This window comes from Panthera tigris, chromosome C2 (assembly GCF_018350195.1).
Source record: "Panthera tigris isolate Pti1 chromosome C2, P.tigris_Pti1_mat1.1, whole genome shotgun sequence".
Classification (NCBI taxonomy): Eukaryota; Metazoa; Chordata; class Mammalia; order Carnivora; family Felidae; genus Panthera; species Panthera tigris.
Genome location: NC_056668.1, coordinates 3,666,757 through 3,689,044, shown reverse-complemented (window position 1 = coordinate 3,689,044; position 22,288 = coordinate 3,666,757). Strand labels below are relative to the sequence as shown.

General features: G+C 54.8%; 1 protein-coding gene across 1 annotated transcript; it reads right to left on the bottom strand.

The window, feature by feature from the left end:
- Nucleotides 1-9,590: 9,590 nt before the first annotated feature.
- On the bottom strand, nt 9,591-11,820 carry TFF1 (trefoil factor 1). The gene is made up of 3 exons (XM_007089700.3): nt 11,669-11,820; nt 10,074-10,226; nt 9,591-9,667 (listed from the first exon to the last, which is right to left on the bottom strand). Exons 1-3 carry the CDS (start codon nt 11,742-11,744, stop codon nt 9,651-9,653), a joined length of 246 nt encoding a protein of 81 aa, XP_007089762.1. The 5' UTR covers nt 11,745-11,820; the 3' UTR covers nt 9,591-9,650.
- Between the last annotated feature and the right edge of the window lie 10,468 nt (nt 11,821-22,288).

Below are 22,288 nucleotides of genomic sequence, written 5' to 3'. Positions count from 1 at the left end.
GAGAGAGAGAGAGAGGGAGCTCTGGTGTCAGACCATGAGGACATCATCCTCATGACCTCAGCTGGCCCTAATTACCTCCCAAAGGCCCCACCTCCAAACAACGATCGTATCGGGGGTTAGGACCTTAATCTTATGGGGACACAAACATTCAGGCCACATTATGCCATAAGAGCAGGGTTGATCCAGTTCTAGAGCAAAGGCGCTCCATGCCCGTCCTCGCGGAACTTTAAAACAAGTCCTAAAAGCAAGTAATTTTACTAAGGGAGACAGCAAAACCCAGACACGTGACATTACATCCACGATGTTTAGCACAAAACCAGACATGTGAAGGAGCTGGAAAACAGGACCCATGGTCATTGGAAAACACAGGGAATAAAAATAGACCCAGGGGTGCCTGGGGGGCTCAGTCGGTTGAGCGTCCGACTTCGGCTCGGGTGATGATCTCGTGGTCCATGGGTTCGAGCCCTGAGTCGGGCTCTGTGCTGACAGCTCAGAGCCTGGAGCCTGCGTTGGATTCTGTGTCTCCCTCCCTCTCTCTGCCTGTCCCCTACTCACACTCTGTGCCTTTCCGTCTCTCTCAAAAATAAGTAAACATTAAAAAAATTTTAAAAAAGAAAAGAAAAGAAATGGCCGTTTATCTGAAGCCAGCGCAGTGTAAAATTTTCAGACTCTTGCAGAGAGAGAAAGGGGGCTGAGAACAGTGAATAGAACCTCAGTGACCCCAGAGGCATTTTCAAGGGTTCTAACAGTCATGTAATCGGGGTGCAAGAGAGGAGAGAAACAGTATTTGAAGAAATAATGGGCAAGCAGTTTAGGGGGGACACCTGTTGAAAACTCTAAACCCACGTATCTTAGAAGCTCAACAAACTCCAAGCAAGAGAAGTACGAAGAGAAGCACATCCAGGCAAAGCTCGGATTGTTGAAAATGAGTGTTTAATATAATCCTTGCGGCCGCTGGAGTTCTCCACATACAGGACAAGTCAGGTGACTTCTCGCTGGGCCAGTGCAAACCAGAAGGAACCGAGTGACAATTTTTAAGCACTGAAAGATTTGTAAAGACAGAATTCTATACTCAGTAAGAATACCCCTCAAAGAGAAAGGCAGAAATACGCTTTAAAAAAATGGATTTTGGGGTGCCTGGGTGGCTCAGTCGGTTGAGCGTCCGACTTCAGCTCAAGTCATGATCTCACGGTGCGTGGGTTCGAGCCCCGCGTCGGGCTCTGTGCTGACAGCTCGGAGCCTGGAGCTGCTTGGGATTCTGTGTCTCTCTCGCTCTCTGCCCTTCCCCCACTCGTGCTCTGTCTCAGAAATAAATAAATACACCAAAAAAATTAAAAATGGCTTTTATTTTTAGAACCATTCTGGGTTCACAGCAAAATTGAGCAGAAGAAGGCACAGAGATTTCAGACCATTTGTTTTGGGTTTTTTTAGGCATGTAACAAAAGCCAAGAGAATCGGCCACCTGCAAACCTGTTGTCCGGGGCTTTTCAAGGTCGTGTTTCTGGCTGAGGTTGCGGTGACCTCTAACGCAGGGTGTGAGTGCCCCCTTCTCAGCTGGCAGGATCCACTCAGCGTGGCACCTGCTTGGCACCTGTGTGTCATTAAAAACTTTTTTTAATGTTTTATTTATTTTTGAGACAGAGAGAGACAGAGAGTGAGCAGGTGTCCCAAGGAGAGGTAAGAGGAGAGATGGAATGAAGAAGTTTAAATGCTTTTCAAAGTGTCACAAGCCCCCTAAAACCTGAGTAAGATAAAATCTCACATTTTTAAGTTTACTTATTTATTTTGAGAGAGAGAGAGAGAGTGAGCGAGGGAGAGAGAGACAGAATCCCAAGCGGGCTCCGCGCTGTCAGCACAGAGCCCGACGCGGGGCTTGAACCCACGAATCGTGAGATCATGACCGGAGCCGAGATCAAGAGTGGGACGCTTAACTCACTGAGCCACCCAGGCACCCCAATAATATGTCATTTTTACACTATCATCAGGGGAAAATGTACTTTTACTTCCAGCATTTACAGACCCAATCTCCTCAAATCCAGAAGAGCAGGGATCCTCCAGCCCCCTCCTCAGCATGCAGGCGTCGGCAGTTTGGTTGTGCTGGTCAATAAATCGGCTGAAAAAGGGCGCCTGGGGGGGCTCAGCTGGTTAAGTGTCTGATCTTGGGGTCTGTGGGTTCAAGCCCCGCGTCGGGCTCTGTGCTGACGGCTCAGAGCCTGGAACCTGCTTCGGATTCTATGTCTCCCTCTCTCTGCCTCTCCTCTGTTGTCCTCTCTCTCTCTCTCTCTCAAAAATAAATAAAATATTTTAAAACTTGCTAAATAATAGAATCTTTAAAGCCCCAAACTAAAATCATCCATATAATAAAAAACGTGGCTAAAACTGGGAGAAGAAATAAGCAAATGAACCAATGCTGATAGGAATTCTGATAGAGTCTGGGAGGGAATGACATTGGAGATTCTTGATAACTTATATTTGAGAGATATAATTAGACAGACATGAATTTTAGCACCGTTTTCAATGTGCTGTGTGATAAAATTCCTCCTTGAATTTCTTTGAAAGACTCCCGTTAAGATTGAAATTTCTTGAAGGGGCACTTGGGTGGCTCAGTCAGTTAACAGTCCGACTCTTGATCTCAGCTCGGGTCATGGTCTCACAGTTCGTGGGTTCGAGCCCAGACTAGGGTTCGGCACAGACAGCGTGGAGTCTGCTTGGGATTTTCTCTCTCTCTCCCTCTCTCTCTGCCCCTCCCCTCCTCTCTCTCTCTCAAAATAAATACATAGACTTATCAAAAAAAAAAAAAAAAAGATTTAGGGGCTCCTGGGTGGCTCAGTCAGTTAAGCATCTGACTCTTGGTTTTGGCTCAGGTCATGATCTCACAGTTTGTGGGTTGGAGCCCTGCATCAGGCTCTGTGCTGGCAGTGTGGGGCCTGCTTGGGATTCTCTCCCTGCCCCTCCCCGACTCCCCCTGACTCTGTCTCTCTCAAAATAAATAAATAAATTTGTTTAGAAAATTTTTAAAAATGATTTAAATTACTTGAAGACGTCTCTGTGGTATCTGAGTGGGTTCTTTGTTTTGTTTTACCCGGCACCACGCTGAGACAAGCCATGATCTGGCCAATCTTAAAACTTAAAAATATTTGAACCATACAGGTCACTACATATCAAGGAAGAATAATACACTGTCATAGAAGTTGGCAAACTATGGCCCGTGGGCTCATTGTCTGTTTTTTAAATAAAACTTTATGAGAAGCCAGCATGCCCATTTCAACCCCGTTTATGACTGCTTTCACGTCGTAGTGGAAGACCTTATGAGTTGTGATGGAGACTGTAAACCCCACAAGACCTGAACTATTTACTATCTGGCCCTTTATGAAAGAAAAATCTCCATACCCCGTATTCTAGTCTTAAAACTCTCTAACAGTGAACTTTCAAAATAAAGATGGAGGGAAATATTTGTATTTTATTTCATTTGGAAAGAAGATGTTGCGGGAACACGCCTCGATGTTTGTTCTCCTTCTTCTGTAATCTGCTCTTGAAAAACGCCTCCACGTTTGTTTTGTTTTTTGCTTTTTCTCTCCTTCCGTAATCTGGTCTCGAAAACGATACATTGGGTACACATTGTTGGGAGACAGTTCTCCACGAGTGTCTCATTTCTGTGCATGTGAACGAGGCATTAACGATCCATACGGTATGGGACCTACAATCAAGGTTTAGGGGTACACGCTGCCTTGGCATCTGGTGGAACTGGAGGGCTTCGAGTGGCAAAGCTCAAGTTCCCCTCCCTGCTCTGCTCCCACAGATATGGCCCCCTGGCCAAACAACCCTCCTTATCAAGGGGCCAGGCACGGTTTCTGCTCACCCCTGAGCGGTGGGTCTCCCTCCCAGGCCAGCCGCAGAATTACTCAAACAAGCCAGCCACCCTCTCCTGTGGGAACCTCCTGAAGGCACTCCACCCTCTCTCGTTCCTCCAGAGAGCCTCCTGCCACAGCCCTCGGGGCTCTTTCTGTTCCCGGGGTTGCAACCCATGTGGCCCTGTGCGGCGTGACGTCCTCCCCCCCTGGGGTGAGTGTATGTGACTCATAAACTGCTCTTGATCTCAGCTGTCCAATGTTTGTGCAGCAAACAACCACGGAAGGTAGATACGATGCCTCCCTCCAGGACAAAGGCAGGCAAGCTTCCTGCCCCTGAAAAGACTGGAGTCCCTGAAGTGGTCAGAGCTCCCCGCCTCTACTGCAACCCACTGTGTGAGCCCGCATCCGTCCGGGCCCGTCCATGCCACCCCAGGAGGACTTGGGGGCAAAGGGAGGCAGCACAAAGATGCTGAGGCCCACGCTGTGGGCTCTGCCATGAGTAACAAAGCCCTTTGCCTCTGAACCAGGAATCTCGTATCCTCTGCCAGCACCTGGCAGTCTGTCGGCTTGCAAGGAAGGTAAACTCAGCCCTTCCAAGTCCTCTGCACTGACTGAAAGTCCTTTCAACGTTTGCCTTTAGAGTACACGTCCCCAACTTTCAGGTCACTCAGTCGTGTCGCACCACATACGTATGTAGCTGTGTGTGGTTTTCCCCGATTCAATCTGCTACCCCCCAAACGGCCAGCTCAGAGCAATGTTACGAGCTGAGAACAATTAAGAAATCCCCTTAATAACAATGCCAATGCTTCCTGTTGCCAACTGTAACTTTCCATCTGCTCGGACCCTACACGAGTGACTGTTCCCTAGGAGCCCTTGACACCTTCCGGTAAGTTCCGGTGCTGGGCTTGCCATGTGTGTGTCTCTCTTTGAGCTGATGTTTCCTATCAGGCTCGCAGGCACTGAACCTTTCCACCAACCGCCTTTCCCCGAACTCACAGAGAAAGGTGAAGGAGTTTTCTTAAGCTAACAATATCCTTGTCAGTGACCCTACAAACATGATCTGAAACCACAACTTGGCTTCAAGAACTGGTTCCTGGTCTGGCGCTTAGTTCAACATCTTTCTGAACAGAACCCTGTTCCTGTGTGGGAAATCATCCGGAAGAAAGGGTCGCCAACAGGTACACAGAACAGGAAGGCTCGTGGAGCAAAGCCACAGAGCGTGGTAATCCATCTGTAACGCGTGTGAAAATCGAGAGGCAGGTTAACATTTCGCCTGAGGTGCAGGTGGGTTTAGAAGGACCACACACCTGATCCTGGGTCAGGAAATACTCACAGGTCCTGTCCTGTTCTCGGACTTTCCACCAACGCATGGTAACCGGGACCAGAATCGGCGTTTGAGCAAGGGGCCGGGACATGGATGGCACCAGGGGCCACCACCAGCTCAGGCTTCGTTGGAGAGACCCGGGGTGAACGCTTCCCGCCCAGCCATAGCCCACGGTGACCCGCAGAACAGCCGTGACATTAGTCTGTGTTTCTGGGGTTGACACATGGACCCCCATTTGGGCCCTGACGGGAGTCACGATGGGTACCTGACCGAGGGGTGTCAGAAAGCCGTCAGCCCAGACACGCACAGTCTGCTTCTGGTGGCCTGGCCTCTCCAGCCCTGCCTGTTTTTGGCAACATTTCTGTTGTTTGTTCCCTTTCATCATGTCACATGTCCCACAGGTTACCGTCTACCTTTTTTTTAAAGTTTATTTTATTTATTTACTTTGAGAGAAAGAAAGAGAGCACACGAGCTGGGAAGGGGCACAAAGAGGGGGAGAGAGAGGATCCCCAGCACGTTCTGTGCTGTCCCTCAGTGTGCGGTCCTTCACCGAGGTGGCCTGAGCTAACACACCGACTCCAGCTGGAGGAGAAAGCGGGGAGAGGGTTATCTGGCTTCAGGGTGTCACTGGAACCTCGGGGCCGCAGCCCCGTCAGCCTCAGGGTCAGGACGTGCCCCCGCCCTGGCCTGGCCCCTCTCCATCGTCCTCCCCGCTCCTCTCCTGGGAGCTCCTCCGTCGTGCATTCCGAGATTCTGGGTCCGTTCCAGGGCTGACGGAGACCAGCTCTCTCCCACGCCAGCTGTCTACCTACGAGATCCCCCAACTCCGCCTGAAACGTGAATCACTTGCCACGGGAGACTTCCTGAAGTCCTTCAAGGACGTGGAAAGTTCTGGAAGGTCCCCTGAGATGCTGGCTTCCAGGCTGGTGGGAAAAGGGCAGCAAGCGGGATGGGAAGGACAGCTTTGCCAGGGTTTAAAAGGATCAAGCTGGCATTTTAGCTTCGTGTCTAGTAAAACCAAGATCACTGTAAGCAGACACATCACTCCATTGCCTGTTCCTGAAAACGACATAGAAAATATACAAATCTTTCCACTGCCAAGCGATGTGTTCAAACAGAGCAGTTATCAGGTGGCCTCCTCTCCTCCGACGGAAATCCAGCGGTGTAAGGTACGGAAGGTTGCCCCAAATGGCCCCCTTCGCTGGGTTCCCCGGGGCCCTTTAAGAGCCGAGTGTGCGTGCTTGTGTGTGCACGCGTGTGACAGACACGTCCTTCCTGGCGCCTTAGCAGCACAACGGTTCCCACGAAGGTGCTTTGTTGCCACAGCTGCCTGCTTCCCACCCCCTTTGGCACTTCAAGGACTCAAGGGGCCCCAGGCTGCCACAGCCAGGCCACCCCGGGTTCCTATTGCTGGGAGGCAGGGGAGGGCTGGGGGTGGCCCCGGGGCCTGGAGAGGGGGCTGGAGGGAACTGGAGGGGCCTGGAGGGGGCCTGGAGGGATCTGGAGGGGACGAAGAGGGGACCAGAGGGGCCAGGAGGGGGCTAGGAGGGGTCTGGAGGGGGCTGGAGGGGGTCAGGAAGGGGCTGGAGGGGGCCTGGAGGGTGGCTGGGAGGGGGCCGGGAGGAGTCCAGTAGGGGGCTGGAGTGGGCCCGGGAGGGTGGTCAGGAGGGGGCTGGGAGGGGTCTGGAGGGGGCTGGAGGGGGTCAGGAAGGGGCTGGAGGGGGCCTGGAGGGTGGCTGGGAGGGTGGCCAAGAGGGGGCTGGGAGGGGTCTGGAGGGGGCTGGAGGGGGTCAGGAAGGGGCTGGAGGGGGCCTAGAGGGTGGCTGGGAGGGTGGCCAGGAGGGGGCTGGGAGGGGTCTGGAGGGGGCTGGAGGGGGTCAGGAAGGGGCTGGAGGGGGCCTAGAGGGTGGCTGGGAGGGTGGCCAGGAGGGGGCTGGGAGGGGTCTGGAGGGGGCTGGAGGGGGTCAGGAAGGGGCTGGAGGGGGCCTAGAGGGTGGCTGGGAGGGTGGCCAGGAGGGGGCTGGGAGGGGGCTGGAGGGGGCTGGAGGGGGTCAGGAAGGGGCTGGAGGGGGCCTAGAGGGTGGCTGGGAGGGGGCCGGGAGGAGTCCAGTGAGGAGCTGGAGTGGGCCCGGGAGGGTGGTCAGGAGGGGGCTGGGAGGGGGCCGGGAGGGGGCCATAGGTCCACCCATGAAGCAGTGACTCCTTTGTGTTCCCAGCGCTGAGGACACAGCCCCTGTCACCACCGCAGAGCCTCTCTGTTCTGCCAGGCACCCTCCCTCCTTGGGCCCGAGGAGAAAGCCGCACGCCCCCAGTGCCCCTGACCCCAGCTCCAGCCTCTGCGCCCACGTTACCCCTCGGGCTCCCCAGCCCCCGCAGCAAAGCTTCAGGGAGCTGCGGGCCACCAAGGGACGGAGGGACCAAGAGACACAGAGCAGCTTACACTGAGTGTCGCCAAGGCAGTTCGAGTCCTAGAGCCTTCGGGGCGCCCCACCCCTCTGATATGTCAGGACCCCCGCTGCCGCCTGAGTGTTCTCTCGCCCTCCCCTCGTCTGTAGTCTGCTGGCGGGATTCTTGGACAGGGTGCGATTTTCCACAAGGACAGAGTAGCAGAGACCAAACTGAACCTCCCTTGTGCCCCACCTCCCAGGCAGGGACAGAAGGCCGCGTGTCCCCTCTGGAGGCAGGGCCATCCCTGCAGAGTCCCCAGGCTCTCTCTAGTCTGCAGTCCAGATGGTGGGGCCAAGATCACACAGCCACGCATCCTGGATGGTCCCCAGCCGATGCCGGACCCGGATTTCTCCCCGTGTCACATGATGGGAGGGGGAGCTGGAGACACTACCAGCCTTCAGCCCCTCCCCCCACCCCGCCCTCACCGGGCAGAAATCCAGGGAAATGCAAGGAAGGTGGGGACACAGCTAGTCACCCGGTCCGGGGCCCCTCCTGGTGCATGGGCCAGGAGGAAGGCCCGTCCCTGCTGGACACTCCCAGCCACGGGAGCACTGCGATCAAGGAGCCCCCGGTCAGCGGGTCACGGAAAGTGCCGCTTGAGCCACACAGCCCTCTGGGGGAGTCGGAGGGGGGGAGCATCTCATAATCACATGCCCTGCTTGTTGGCTCCCGCAGAGAAGTCGTCTATTGTCCAGCACGCTAGGTCCCGTGTGACACGGGAAGGAGCGAAGGCGTCCTCCACCCCCTCCTTTCTCTCAGCTGCATCCTTGAAATTATCACAGACCCGGATTCTGGAGAGCCCGTGATCCAGGAGGGTGGCTGGGCTGGTCGGGCTGTGTGCCTGCTCACGCGGGAGACTGGCAAACGTTCTCCCGCCCATCCTCGTCAGTTGGGAAGATAAGGACGAGATATCATTTGTAAGGGAGTTGGTTTCGAAAACAGAAAGATACGCCTTTTAACTGTCCCCGCAACACCTGCCGTTCACTCCTGACACGGACCCCGAGCTTCCGCTGAGAGCCTGCGTCACACCAAGGGCTTAGGGAGTAGCCGGGGGGGAGTGCTGGGTGTGAAGGAGGAAACCGATAGATTGCCTGCTCCTTTAACAGCTCAAGGGAGGACTCTGCCGAAGGACTTTCACGTTGGGTGAGAGTTCGCTGCACCCCTCTCCCCCCACGGTGGCTGGGCCTTGGTTATGTGTGGTCGAGGAACAGAAGACCAAACGAGCAGTCGTTTAACCCGTCGGGACATTTGGGTTTACTCAACATGAAGTCTCAAGGTGGGTGAGTCAAATCAGGAGCCCAGGGGTGTCAAACCTCTAGTTCTATGCCTTTTCCTCATTAGCACAGAACGGCTGCTTGGAGCAGCACATCACACCCTCAGAGCACACAGCGTCCGAAGGCAAGGCTGCAGAGCCTGGCCAGGACCGCCAGAGGGAGCTCTTCTCCCAAGGAGGAAAAGTCGCTCCCCAGAGCCTCGGAATAGACTCCCTTGTGCCTCAAGAGTCAGAAGGAAGCCACGCAGCCTCCTGCAGCTGCGAGAGGCTGGGAGAGTGAGTGCTCGCCTCCGCTTTATGTAGAGTGGGAGTCAGGTAAGAAGGAAGGTGGGGAGTGGGCGGCAGGTCCCCGGGGAAAGGCCTGGGGCTCCATGTCACGGGGGTGAGCCCACCCCTCTGGTGCCGGGGACCAGACCAACCGCCCTCCCCAGGACGCGAGCTTTGCCCGAGACCATCTAGCAGGCTTATGGGTTGACGCCCACCGCTGACACACGCCTAGGAGGCCTTGGTGGCACGGTGAGCGCGTCATTCCCTCCTCGGGCCCTCGCAAAGTCCAATCATGTGCAGTTTTTCACAAGAACTGAAAACGCGAGTAACACCCATGTCTTTTAATCTTTAAGCCAATTTCGAGCAGGGGAGTGTGTGAGTCCGTCCACGCCGTGAGCGCTGGTGCAGGTGCGGAGGCCCCGAGGGCTGGGCTCCCGGCCACCGGGGAGGCCATGGCCGCTCCTGGCGAGGCTGGGCCGAAGCGCGTCTAGAAGGAGCACTCCTCTGTAGGGTGAGGCGGGGGGAGAAGGCGCGAGGCAGTGAGAGGTAAAGAACCACAGAAATTGGACTCGGCAGCCCAAGGGGGACATTTCCTTGGAAAACTCGCTCCAGCCTCATATCGTGGTTGGCGTTTGCTCCACTGCAGCCAAGCGGCAGGTAAGGAGCAACCAGGATTCGTCAGAGGCTTCCGGTTAGCCACGCGAAGAAAAGCCACGAACAGACAGAACTCCTCGCCGGGCGACGTTTCAGCCCGGTCTTTGTGTCCCCAGCCCGACGTCGGCCCGACGCCACCCCCCAAGGCCACCCCGCGGCCCCCGTTGGGCGTGCAGACACGGCCGGCAGTGCGGACCAGGGCCGTCCCGTCACTCATCCTACACCTTCAGACCCCCCAGAGCCGCCCCGGCCCTACCTTCGGGCGGGTTGTCCACGGCCACGGGGAAGAAGCACCACGGGACTCCACGCACAGTGTCGTCGAAGCAGCAGCCCTTATCTTTGCACTGGGAGGGCGTGATTCCCGGGGAGCCACAGTTCGTCCTCTTGTGAGGATCCACGACGCACGTCTCTGAACGTATAGGGGACAAGAGGCCAAGTCAGGTCTCGGGCTGTCGTCCGCCTTCCTTCTCCAGTTGAATCGGCAGCCAGCTGGCGCCGCTGATGGGGACTCGGGGCTCAGGGGACAAGAGGGACACCCTGTCCCTCGTCTCCAGATGCAAAGGCACAGAAGCTCAGGGCCATCGCAAGGTGCCCGGGATTTGTAAACGTCACGCCCACCGACAGAACTTACGGATACGTTCATTCATTCCAGCCAACAATAACTCCGCTTAGCACCTATGGAGCATCGTTTGTGCGTGCTAGAAACAGAAATTAGCACAGCAAAACCTGACGGTGAAGGTCAAGCTCATGCGGGGCCCTGTGCCGGGAGCTGGGGACCCAGAAACTAAAAATAGGACAGTCGTTGTTAAGAAGCTAGCAGCCTAAGGGAGGAGAAAGCCAAGTAAATGCCCCGAACGGCACAGTGTGTCCGTCCCAGGGTGCTGAGGGCAAGCACGGGACGGACAGGGACCAGACTGAACGAAGCAAGGAGGGCTTCTAGGTGGGGACGAGGCCGTGGGGGTATCCTGCAGGGGGAGCGGGGTGCTCAAAGGCAGTCAAGAGAGAGGGGGAGCAAGGTGCGTTTCCGGAGGCATCGCCCCGTTTGCAAGAAAGACGCAGGGGCTGGGGTGGGTGGGCGCCAGCTTTAACCCGGAGTGGGGGCTGGTGATGGAAGCCAGATCACGTGGCCAGACCGCGCAGGGGACGCGGGGCTCCCGTGTGGCCTACACACGAGAACTGAAGGGGCCGAACCCACGTCTGTTCCTCTGTTAGACCCGGCAAAGCACATGAAGGGGAGGATCGCCTCAAGCTTTCTCTGAAGAAAGGGTTCCGTGGCTTCGCGGGAAAGTTCTGGACCATCTCCCGCCGGCTGGGCGGCCCCTGCAGGATGGCAGGCTCCCCGGGTCTGGCTCTGCACCCGGGAGGGGAGGTGGCATGGCCCCCCCCCCACACACACACAGGGAGGCTGTGAAGTCAGGAGGACACATGCGCGTGCACGTTCAGACGCAGCTCTGCGTCCCTCCCCCTGCCCGAGGGCGAAGTGGCAGCTGGGGGTGGGGGCGGGGGGCTCGCTGGGCGATGCGGCCCCTCCCGGCCGGCACTGCTCGACCGGAAGTCAAGGTTTCCAAGCTGCTGTCCATTCAATGGACCGTCGCTGTCGCATGACAGAACTACGAGAAAGCGATTTCCACTGGGGCGTCCACCCGCGTCCTCCCAGCAGCGCTCGGAGCTTCTGTGGCCTCTGCTCTTTCGCTGCTTTCCACCTGCCTTCACCCTCCAAAATCCTCCCAGGGCCCAGAACAGTGCTCGGCTCAAACGCATGGACTGTGACGCACGGTGTCTGCCCCCCACCCCCGCCAGGGGCTGACCCAGGTCTGGTGCCCACCGTGAAGCGGGGAGAAGGCTGCTTACCCAGCTGGCCCTGGGCCAAGGAACTGAGGGCCAGTGTGGACACCAACAGCAGGACGCAGAGAACCCTGGGCTCCATGGCGGCCGTGACCTTCCTCTCTGCTCTACCGGAGACCACGAGTCAGGGATGAGAACCCGTCCAGGCTCTGGATTTTATGCAGGCTCTGTTTGCCCAATGAGTGTTAGGTAACATTTGCCTAAGGAGGGTCCTGCAACTCTCCGCTCCGCATAATCTCCTCTGATCAACACAGTGTGCTGATACAAGCAAGTGCCGAATTGTCATCTAGCCGAGGGACCTCAGAAGGTCCCTCCTGTGCCGTGGGAGTCTCCTGGGCCACGACCCCATCCAGCTCCTAACCGCAGTGGAGGCCCTCCTGCGAATGTCAACATTTCACTCACCGAAGAGTGAGTCACAGGAGAGGTGGCCCGAAAAATCACAGTTGTGTCAACAGTGGCTCACGGGGTCACCCTTCACGGGGTCGGCTGATGCGGAGACGGGGTGGGGGGTGGGGTGGGAAGGAGAAGGAGCAAACAGGGCCCAGCCATCAGACCACGTTCTCCATCGATCTGAGATTCTGAGAATCCAGGTGGGGGCAAGGGGGAGAGCCCTGGCGGGACAAGAGGAGCAGGAAGGGGACAGGCCCGTGTCCCCTCCCCTTTCCACCAGAGCACTCGGGACTTCGAACGTCATCTTCTCTCCAGGAGTTCTGTCTCTGTTGGGCGTTTCTGTGGCAAAGTCGTATGTGACCAAAGCGCGATGAGGTCCCTCCCGGAGGAAACGTGACTCCCCCAAAGGGGCTCACGATCCGTGGGGCACCAACATTGAAAACTCGGAAATGTTTAACATCCCACTCAGAGGACGTGCATGAGCATTTTTACTTACTTACCTAATTTTTTTTTCTTTTCCCTTAAAAAAATTTTTTAAATCTTTATTTGTTTTTGAGAGAGAGAGAGAGAGAGAGAGAAAGCACGAGCGAGGGAGGGGCAGAGAGAGGGAGACACAGAATTTGAAGCAGGCTCCAGGCTCCGAGCTGTCAGCCCAGAGCCCGACTCGGGGCTCAAACTCACACTGTGAGATCATGACCTGAGCCGAAGTTGGATGCTCAACCGTCTGAGCCACCCCGGCGTGCCTAAATTATCTTTTTAAAATTTCATGTTCATAACCAGAAGTTGTGTAGATAAGAGCAACCATCTAAACCGACTGAGGACAGGTGTTCCTCCCTCTGGGGGACTGCTCTCCCCATCTCAGTTCCCCGAGTGAGGCCCCCTTGACTTTGTGCTCAAGAGCCACCTGCAGCCTGCGCTCCCCTGACCCCAGCTGCTCTGGGGTCTTCCGTCCCGGAGCCCTTGCCGTCCCGGTGCACAGGGAACTTGCTCTGTCCCCTGGAGACAGAAGGTCCGCAAAGGCACGGGGCTCTGTGTGCTCTGTGCATTCCGGTGGCCCAACGCTGATCTCCGTCCTTATTCCATAAATATCTGTGGAAGAATGAATGAATGAATGAATGAGCCATAGGAGAAATAGTTTTTCGTCATTGAAAGATGGGGCTCTAAGAACGGCTAGCCTTGGAGAGGTGCTCACTTTCCTTGTGCCTGGTGAGTAAGTCCTTGCGGCCCCTCTGGAGGGGAGCTCCCACCCTGAGCCCAGGCCCCTCTCAGGCCCGCCAACCAGGGTCTCCAGGAGAGGCCCCATGTGCAGGACCCGGGGTGGGGGGACCAGGGCGCAGAGTCCTCTGTGGGGTTCAGTTTGCCAGGGATGGGCCTGGGGGGGTGGGCGGGGGCTGCATCCGCAATGTTGCTCATGATGAAGGAAAACCACTACTCACTTCTCAGGGTGATGTGGGAGCTCTCAGACACAGAAATGCAAATTGCACAACAGTTTGGGAGAGAAGTGTGTGATGTTCAGTGGAGTTGACGCTACATAGGCTCACAATCCAGCAGTTCCCCTGGTTCTGGGTCTACTGTGTCCCACAGGTAAACCCCCCACATTTGGGCAGAAGGAAACACGGACAAGGACCATCTTTGCATCATTGCCTGTAATACCTTTCAAAAAAAGAAAGGAGGAAGAAAGGGAGAAGCTTTTTAAAAAAGGAAGAGAAGAAAGAAAGGAAGAAAGAAAGGGAAAGAAATAAAGAAAGAAAGAAAGAGGAAGAAAGAAAGAAAAAGAAAGAAAGAAAGAAAGAAAGAAAGAAAGAAAGAAGAAAGAAAAGGGAAAGGAAGAAAGAAAGAAAAAGAAAGAAAGAAAGAAAGAAAGAAAGAAAGAAGAAAGAAAAGGGAAAGGAAGAAAGAAAGAAAGAAAGAAAGAGGAAGAAAGAAAGAAAAAGAAAGAAAGAAAGAAAGAAAGAAAGAAAAGGGAAAGGAAGAAAGAAAGAAAGAAAGAAAGAAAGGGAAAGAAAGAAAGAAAGAAAGAAAGGGAAAGGAAGAAAGAAAGAGAAAGGGAAAGAAAGAAAGAAAGACAAAGGAAGAAAGAAAGAAAGAAAGAAAGAGAAAGAAAGAAAGAACAAAAGAAAGAAAGAAAAAGGAAAGGAAGAAAGGAAGAAGGAAAGAAAGAAAGGGAAAGAAATAAAGAAAGAAAGGGAAAGGAAGAAAGAAAGAGAAAGGGAAAGAAAGAAAGAAAGAAAGAAAGAAAGAAAGAAAGAAAGACAAAGGAAGAAAGAAAGAAAGAAAGAAAGAGAAAGAAAGAAAGAACAAAAGAAAGAAAGAAAAAGGAAAGGAAGAAAGGAAGAAGGAAAGAAAGAAAGGGAAAGGAAGAAAGAAAGAGAAAGGGAAAGAAAGAAGAAAGGAAGGAAGGAAGAAAGAAAGAAAGAGGAAGAAAGAAAGAAAGAAAGAAAGAAAGAAAGAAAGAAAGAAAGGGAAAGAAGGAAAGAACAAAAGAAAGAAAGAAAAGGGAAAGGAAGAAAGAAAGAAAGAAAGAGAAAGGGAAAGAAATCAAGAAAGAGGAAGAAAGAAAGAACAGAAGAAAGAAAGAAAGAAGAAAGAGAAAGGAAGAAAGAAGGAAAGAAAGAAGAAAGAGAAAGGAAGAAAGAATGGAAGGAGGGAAGGAGGGAGGGAAGGGAGGGAAAGAGGCAGGGAGGAGGAAATCAGGAGGAGGGAGGCAAAATAAAAGAGGAAACAATATAAATGTTCATACATGTTTATTGACAAGGGAAAGGGAGAAAGGACGTAAAATATACGCGCACCAAGTACCTTGCAGACGATGAAAATGAATGAGTAAATGGAAATGAATAAATATTGAAACAAAGCTGAGTGAAAATATAAGAATGACCTTTACAGTGTGAACCCATTGCTGATGCAGATTTCCGAGGTCAGCAAGGAGCACAGAGCGAGGGCCGCCCCAGGGAGGCCGAGGTGGCAGCCCTGCGTGGGGGGCAGGTTGCTGACCTGTGTCCGGGAAGGGGGACAGGAGGACGGGGACATGGGAGTCAGGAGGCTGCCGAGGGCCATCAGAATGCGCATCATGTTCCTTTCACAGCAGGAAATGGGGGGGCGCTGTGGTGGAAAGGTCGGCATCTATTTAAGGAGACGCAGATTCACGGGTGTGCGTCCTGCTGTTCTCCCTGTGTTCCCTGCGGTGATCCCTGCTCCCTGGGAATGGCTGGGTGGGGGGTTCGTGGGTGCACTGGGGGCCCGGGCACTGTGACGGGGTGGTGGGCTGGCAGGTGGGTTGCTGTGATCTGGGGGCTGCGCTGGGGGCTGGGGTGCTGCGACATAGGGGCCATGCTGGGGGCCGGAGTGCTGAAACCGGGGCAGGGGGGGCTGGGAGCCAGGGCGCTGTGACTGGGGGCCTCGCTGGGGGCCCGGGTGCAGTGACTGGGTGGCGTCCTGGGGGTCAGGGCACTGCGACTGGGAGCGGGGCTGGGGGCCGTGACCGGGGGGCACTGGGGACCGGGGTTTTATGACTGAGGAGTGCTGGGGGCCCGGGCCTCATCCAGCAGCAGAGGTGACCCCCTGGGCCCCTGTGTGAGGGGGACAGCTCTCCTACCCAGCAACCTCCGCAGAGCGTGGGCCACAGCACAGCTCACCCAGGTGTCGGCCCGGAACAGGGCCCCAGTGTCCTCAGGACCATTCCACGCCTGACGTGGCCTCCAGGTGCGTCGGGGTTAGACCCCTCACGACCCAAGGCCCCGGGGAAGCTGCACACCTTCCTGGACAGGAGCCTGGGGGTGTCGAGAGCAGAGTCGGGCAGCGTGAGAGCCTGGGGAATGAAGGGGCCGTGCTCAGAGCACTGACACCATCATACCCGCTCAGGGTGAGAAGCCACCGTCTGGGCGGGCTGGAGCCGTGGGCTTGGTGGTGGCCAACGGCTCATGCCGTGGACACGCTGAGGGTCCCGACACACGTCAGCCTCGCTGCTCAAGGTGGTCTGTTCCCTCGCAGACGTCATGAAGTCAAATCTGCATTCTAGAAAGTTCCCAGGTGCTTCACGTGCACAGTAGGTGCAGGAAACCGGGTGCCGCAGCGGAGGATGGGGTCTCGGGCTCAAGGAGGCTTGGGCGCTGGAGTGCACCTATCACGGGCACCCTTCTTAGCCACACTGGGAACGCCCGGAATGTGCCTCTGTCACTCAGGTGCTCAGAACCGCCTTGGAGAGGGACCACCAGCATCCTTCACCATGGGATGAAGGCCAGGTCCCTTTGAGGAAGGGCCTTGCATCGAGGCCACAAGTGCCGTGATGGGTCTTCCCCAAGCCTTCCCCAGAATGATCTGAGCCACTCACCAGTGCTATGGGTTCACCTGTGTCCCCTCAAAAGATGTGGAAGTCCTAGCCTCCAGTACCTGTGAATGGGACCTTATTTGGAAATAAGATCTTTGCAGATGACCAGGTTAAGATGAGGTCATTGGCGTGGACCCTAATCCGATATGCTCGGTGTCCTTATAAAAGGGGACATTCGGACACAGACATACCCAGAGGGCGGATGATGTAAAGACACAAGCCAAGGAATGCCTGAGGCTCCAGAAGCCGGGAGAGGGGCCTGAGATAGATTCACTCTCAGAAGGACCTAACCCTGGGGCCACCTTGATTTTGGACCTCCAGCCTCTGGACTGTGTGACCATAAGTTTCGGTTGTAAGTTCCGTCTGTGGTACTTTATTACAGCAGTTCTGGAAGACTAATCCAAGCAGGGTGAGTGAGCACCAGAGAAAGGAAAATATTTGGAGTTTCTGATGGTCATTAAATATGAGCTCTGAATACCACTAACCCCGAGACCCAAACTCATGTGGGTCACCAAAGAGGGATCCCGTGGGTTTCAGGCCCGAGATGGACTCTTGGCCCGAGTCTGTCCCATTATGGGTCCCTTGGGGACCCCCCCCCCCCAGGCCCAGTGAGACAGGCAGCCCTCTTTGCAAAAGACCCAGTAGTAAATACACCAGGCTTTCTGGGCTACTTTGCTCTCGGTCGTGCATCTTCTTTGCTTTATTTTTGCAACCCTTAAAAAGTACAGAAACCGTTTTTAGTTTGCAGGTTCACAGGCAACGTTTGGCCCCAGACCGTCCTCTGTTAAGCCCTGTGCCTACAGTATCATAAATGTAACTGCAGCTGAGGCTCCAGAGGGGGTAGCTTTCCTGGAGCACCCCCCACCCCCACCCCCCGGCCACCCGGCCCCTGATCTGCAGCGACTGACCCGGACAATGTCTGCCCTTCCCCCCCTTCCCTTTAGACAAATGAGTCCACAGGATTTTGCTATCGTCCGGCCCGGGTCACAATACACCCCCACAGTGTGGCGGGTTGAGGCTCCTGCCGGCTCTCCTGCTCTGTCAGAACACTCTGGAGAGACCTTGGACACGGTGCTAAACGTCCTGCTGGCCCATTACACTGGTGTCGTGAGGTTACGTCAGCTGGATTTGGAACATGGGACCGAGGACGCCTTCGGAAAGCCCACGTGCGTCAGAGATCACAACCGCAGAAGTTCAGGGTCCCCGGCCTGTTAGTGGGGTGTTTGGGAGTGTGGGGCAGTGGAAGCCTTCCCTCGAAAGGGGGAGATAAACCTCTGCACCTGCACCACTCACCCCAGCAAATGCACGTGGGCCTGTTTGGATTTCGGAGGTGACATATACTACATTTGAACGTTCTGTTCTGGCTCGTCGGCCAGGCTGTCAGTAGAGATTGCGGTTTCGAGAGGACGTCAGAACAGCACACGCCTCACAGGAGCGGGCGGGGCTGTGATGCGAGAGCCCCGACCCTCGGGGCCGGGAGGCCGGACGTCTTGAGAAGTAGGCACGGCCGAGGCGGACGCTGTATGGTCGGGTCTGCACGAGCCTTCCCTCTGAGCCTGCAGCTGCCGGCGACCCACGCTTGCGAATTAACAGAATGCACAGTCCACGGCGTGGGATACAGAACAGTGCAGCGTAGGGCAAGGAAATATAACGATGGGCAAGTGATTCGCCCGTCTTTCCACGTGGCCCAGCACGCGGGAGCAGTTACCTCGACAGAATGTGGACTCGCGTGCTCAGCGGGCAGCTGGTGGCCCATATGTCAGCTGATGCCTTAGACCAGAGCAGTATATGGTTCCTTCTCAACCGAAGTGCCCATGTCTGGGCACCAAGCAACAGATGATTGTAGGACGGGACTCCTGGAAGAAATGTTGTTTCTGATGCCCATGACCTCGGCTCTCGTGGGCTGCAGTGCTGTGGCCCACGACAGGCTGGCTTCCAATCAGAAACACACTCCTGGGTCCACTGAATTGGCCATGAGGGCTGCTGTTCCTGCCTCCAAAACAGCAGACAGAGAAGGAGGTGTGACTGGAGGGACCAGTCCCAATCGTCAAGGGACATAGTGCTTCTGCACAGCGGGGTCTGGGAGAACGAAGCTCGTTCTGTGCCCTTGCTCTGTGCCGACAGCTCGGAGCCTGGAGCCTGCTTTGGATTCTGTGTCTCCCTCTCTCTCTGACCCTCCCCCGTTCATGCTCTGTCTCTCTCTGTCTCAAAAAAATAAACGTTAAAAAAAATTAAAAAAAAATATGTTAAAACTATGAAGTTTATAGTACACAGGATGAACAAAGGTTTAGAAACTGTGAGACATAAGCGTCTTATGCACGTCAGAATTTAAAACCCTGGAGTGCCCCCGGATACAGAAGCAAAGAATAGGAACACAAAACTTTAGAAGACCATATGTAAATGCCTAAAAACTACGGGAGAGGTGAGAACAATAATTAGTAGTCAAAGAAATAATTTAAAATGACTGTAACAGGGGCTCCGGGCGGCTGAGTCGGTTGAGCGTCCAACTCTTGGTTTCGGCTCAGGTCACTATCTCACGGTTCATGGGATCGAGCCCCACATCGGGCTCCACGCTGAGTGTGGAGGCTGCTTGGGATTCTCTCTCCCTCTCTCTCTGCCCTTCCCTGCTGACTCTTGCGCTCTCTCTCTCAAAATAAGTAAATAAACTTTAGAAATAAATGAATCAATTAAACAATAAAATAAAATGACTGTAACAGTTTAATTCCGAGGAGGCCACCGTTGGGGCTGAATCTTGGTGTTTGGAGGCTTGATCCACGGAAGGGGGTGTTGAGCCCTGACGTTTCGTCTCCCGGCGAACAGGGTGGTGGTGGCTGGGGCGGGGCCGTGTCAGGGAGGAGAGAGCGTAGAGGCTCCCCGTGTTCACCATTTCTGTTCCCTTCACGGCCAAGTCTGCATCTCCCTGGCCTGCCCTGCATGGCCTTGGGGTTTCTGGATGAGACAAGGACTTGAGGGACAGGAAAGGGTGGCTTCCCTCAGTGAGGTTGCCGAAATCTCCAAGATAACAGACGCTGCGGGCCGGCCCCAGATCTGTGTTTGACTTCAGGGAAGGTGCCAGGAAGCAGGTCTTGGGGCAAACACATCGGGGTGTGGCCCACGGGGAGGCCTGCTTGGTCCAATACCCCTCGCTTGACTGGCTCACCGACTGCGGGGTCAGGGCAACACTCCCCTTCCTTTTGGAGGAGAGTGAAATCTTTACACGCGACTCATACGAACACAGTATTTTTGAGTATAAAGTATGTTACGCTCATTACAGAAACAGTTCAATGACAAGGAAAAGCAGAATCCCGATGTGACTCGCCATCTTGCCCCCTGCTGTTTCTCCTTCTTTTCCCGACTGAGTTGTTCTTCACCCTCTTTGCCGTGTTCTTTTTGGTGTGACCAGAACATTCTCCACGTTACTGCGAATTCCATACGGTAAGCTGCTGACGTTTCCGTGAAGCTTCCTCAGACCCGCCATAGCCGCACTTCGGTGATGATTTTTACATCACGGGTCAATTCAGGGTTGTTGACGATTCTTCACGATTACTGGGATTTCTTTCACGAACGTCTTCATGCGAGATGATTTTTTCTGTGCTTAGGACGGTTTCCTTGGGGCAGCCCCCAAAGTACATTTACTGGGCCTGGGAGCGTGTTCTTCCTAAGGCTCCGGATACACAGCACCGCACGCCGACTTCCACCCAGGCGATGTTCATTTCCGCTCGCCCTGGACGGAGGCGTCCATTCACCCAACCGCCGTCTTCTGGTTTAAGAACCAAAATTTGACAATTTTGCGCAACTGGCACTCCCTGACGTGGCCCCGCTCCCCCTGTCACCACCCTGCGCGCTCCGAGACGAAACGTCAGGGCTCAGCGCCCCCTTCCGTGGATCAAGTCTCCAAAAGCCAATATTGGGCCCCAACCATGCCCTCCTAGGCATTTAAAACTAGCAGCGAGCGACGAGGGAGCCAATGCCAAGTCTGTCACCAGCAAGCCAGCGCCTCCAGCATCCGGGCTGTGCCAAGCTGAACCTCCCCCACACGGCTCAGCACCAGCCAGGGCTGAGCTAAGCCCGACTCCTCCCAGCAGGTGAGTCTGGAATTCATCTGCTGGTTTCTCTGCCCGGTGCCGGGGAATATGGGGGAAGTGTGGCCTCTGAACATCCCCCCATCCATCGGCAACCCCGTCCCTGTGGTGAGGAGCCCGGCCCGCCCCTCATGTGGTGCTGACGGCACCCCTTCCTCCTTCCTGCAGGCTGGAATCTGCCTCTTTGGGCTCAGTGCTCCACCTCTCTGACCAGAGTGCTGGCTGGTCCCCGGGATCCACTATATTCCCCCGACCAGCCCCCAACGGAGCCCTGTGATACGGCCCTTTGGTCAGCTTCAACCGTGTCGACCCCAGACATAGGCGTGCGGGTCGGTTTTCCATTTCACACGTGGGGATTTTCCATCTGGCCTGCACTGTTGGTGAACAGTCCCTTCTCCCGCTGAGCAAGGAACAAGAGGCATCGCACGTGAATTACTATTATTGGGAGCTTCCCGGTGATGGCAGTTCAGGTCCCTGTTCTGTTCTGAGGCCATTGTGCTATGCTATTTAAAAGTCCCAGAGATAGGGGTGCCCGGGTGGCTCAGCCGGTTGAGAGTCCAACTTCAGTCGTGATCTCTCGGTTCGTGAGTTCGAGCCCCGCGTGGGGCTCTGTGCTGACAGCTCGGAGCCTAGAACCTGCTTCGGATTCTCCCTTCCCTGCTCATGCTCTGTCTCTGTCACTCTCTCTCTCAAACACAAATAAACATTTTTTTTTTAAATTAAAAAAATAAATAAATAAACGTCCCAGAGATGAAGGCAGAACAGAGAAGGGGCCAGAGCGTCCTCTAATCTCAACTGATGGACAGGGAGACTCTTTTACTGGACAAAGGCCCTGGGGTTGGTCTGAAGATCCCCAAAAAACTTTACTTCCTGTTTATACCTTTTATTCATCTTCCCTTGGTTATTTGCTTCTTCTAAACGTGGTTACCGAAGGCTGGGTCCTACAGCTCGGACAGGTCTGGTCACACAGTGATGCTTGGACTATGATGCATAAAGGATTGTGACTCTTAGACCAAGTCCTAGCCCGTTGGCTGTGTCCTCGCCTGGTCCTCATGTCCCTGCGGGGCACAGCGGCCCTGATGACAGCCTGGCATCCCTCTGAGCTAGTTGTCAGGGTTCCAGCTTCTGTGCAAACCTCACACCTGCTGGAGACAAAACCGAAAACGTTTTACGACTTTTATCATTACAGTTGTTACTGGAAGTTTATGCAAAACCAAACCGCAGAAACAATCTCCCCCAGCCGGGATCCTGTTTCCTCTTCCCGACAACCCTAAGATTTAGCCCAGGCGGGTGATCGGGGAGGGCTCTGGGGGGTAGGGGTGAGACGAAGAAACCGCCTGAGTCTGTGGTTAGGCCGAGGTGGTGAAGGCTGGCGCCCGCCCCAGTCACACTCCCAGACGCAACCACGTAAAGGGTGAGCCAGCACGGGTTGGTCAGCAGCCCTCTCTGTGGTATGACCAGCAACGTTGACAGGAGTGACTTTATTTTTAAAACATAAATGAGAAGCCATCCAAGATTCTCCCCATACTTTCCTCTCTCCCCCACATCCTTGGATACTTTCTTCAATAGCAAGAAAGATGGAGACGGAGTTATCGAGCTTGGGGCCGAACTCAGCCCAGAGGTCTCATGTGAAACGCACCCTGAACACAGGAGGCGGGGCATAGCTTCATATCCACAAGCTCCTCTGTGACATTCTATTTTTCTGTTTCTTTTTTTAGAGAGAGACAGACAGTGCAAGTGGGGGAGAGGGGCAAAGGACAGAGAGAGGGAGAGAGAATCTTAAGCAGACTCCACACTCAGCCCGGAGCGCAAAAGGGGGCTCGGTCTAAT

What these genes read in the sequence shown, in the direction of transcription:
- TFF1 (XM_007089700.3), bottom strand. Translation starts at nt 11,744, where the DNA reads ATGGAGCCCAGGGTTCTCTGCGTCCTGCTGTTGGTGTCCACACTGGCC. An exon ending in CTTGGCCCAGGGCCAGCTGG is followed by an intron (nt 10,227 to 11,668) that starts GTAAGCAGCCTT and finishes CTATACGTTCAG; the next exon opens with AGACGTGCGTCGTGGATCCT.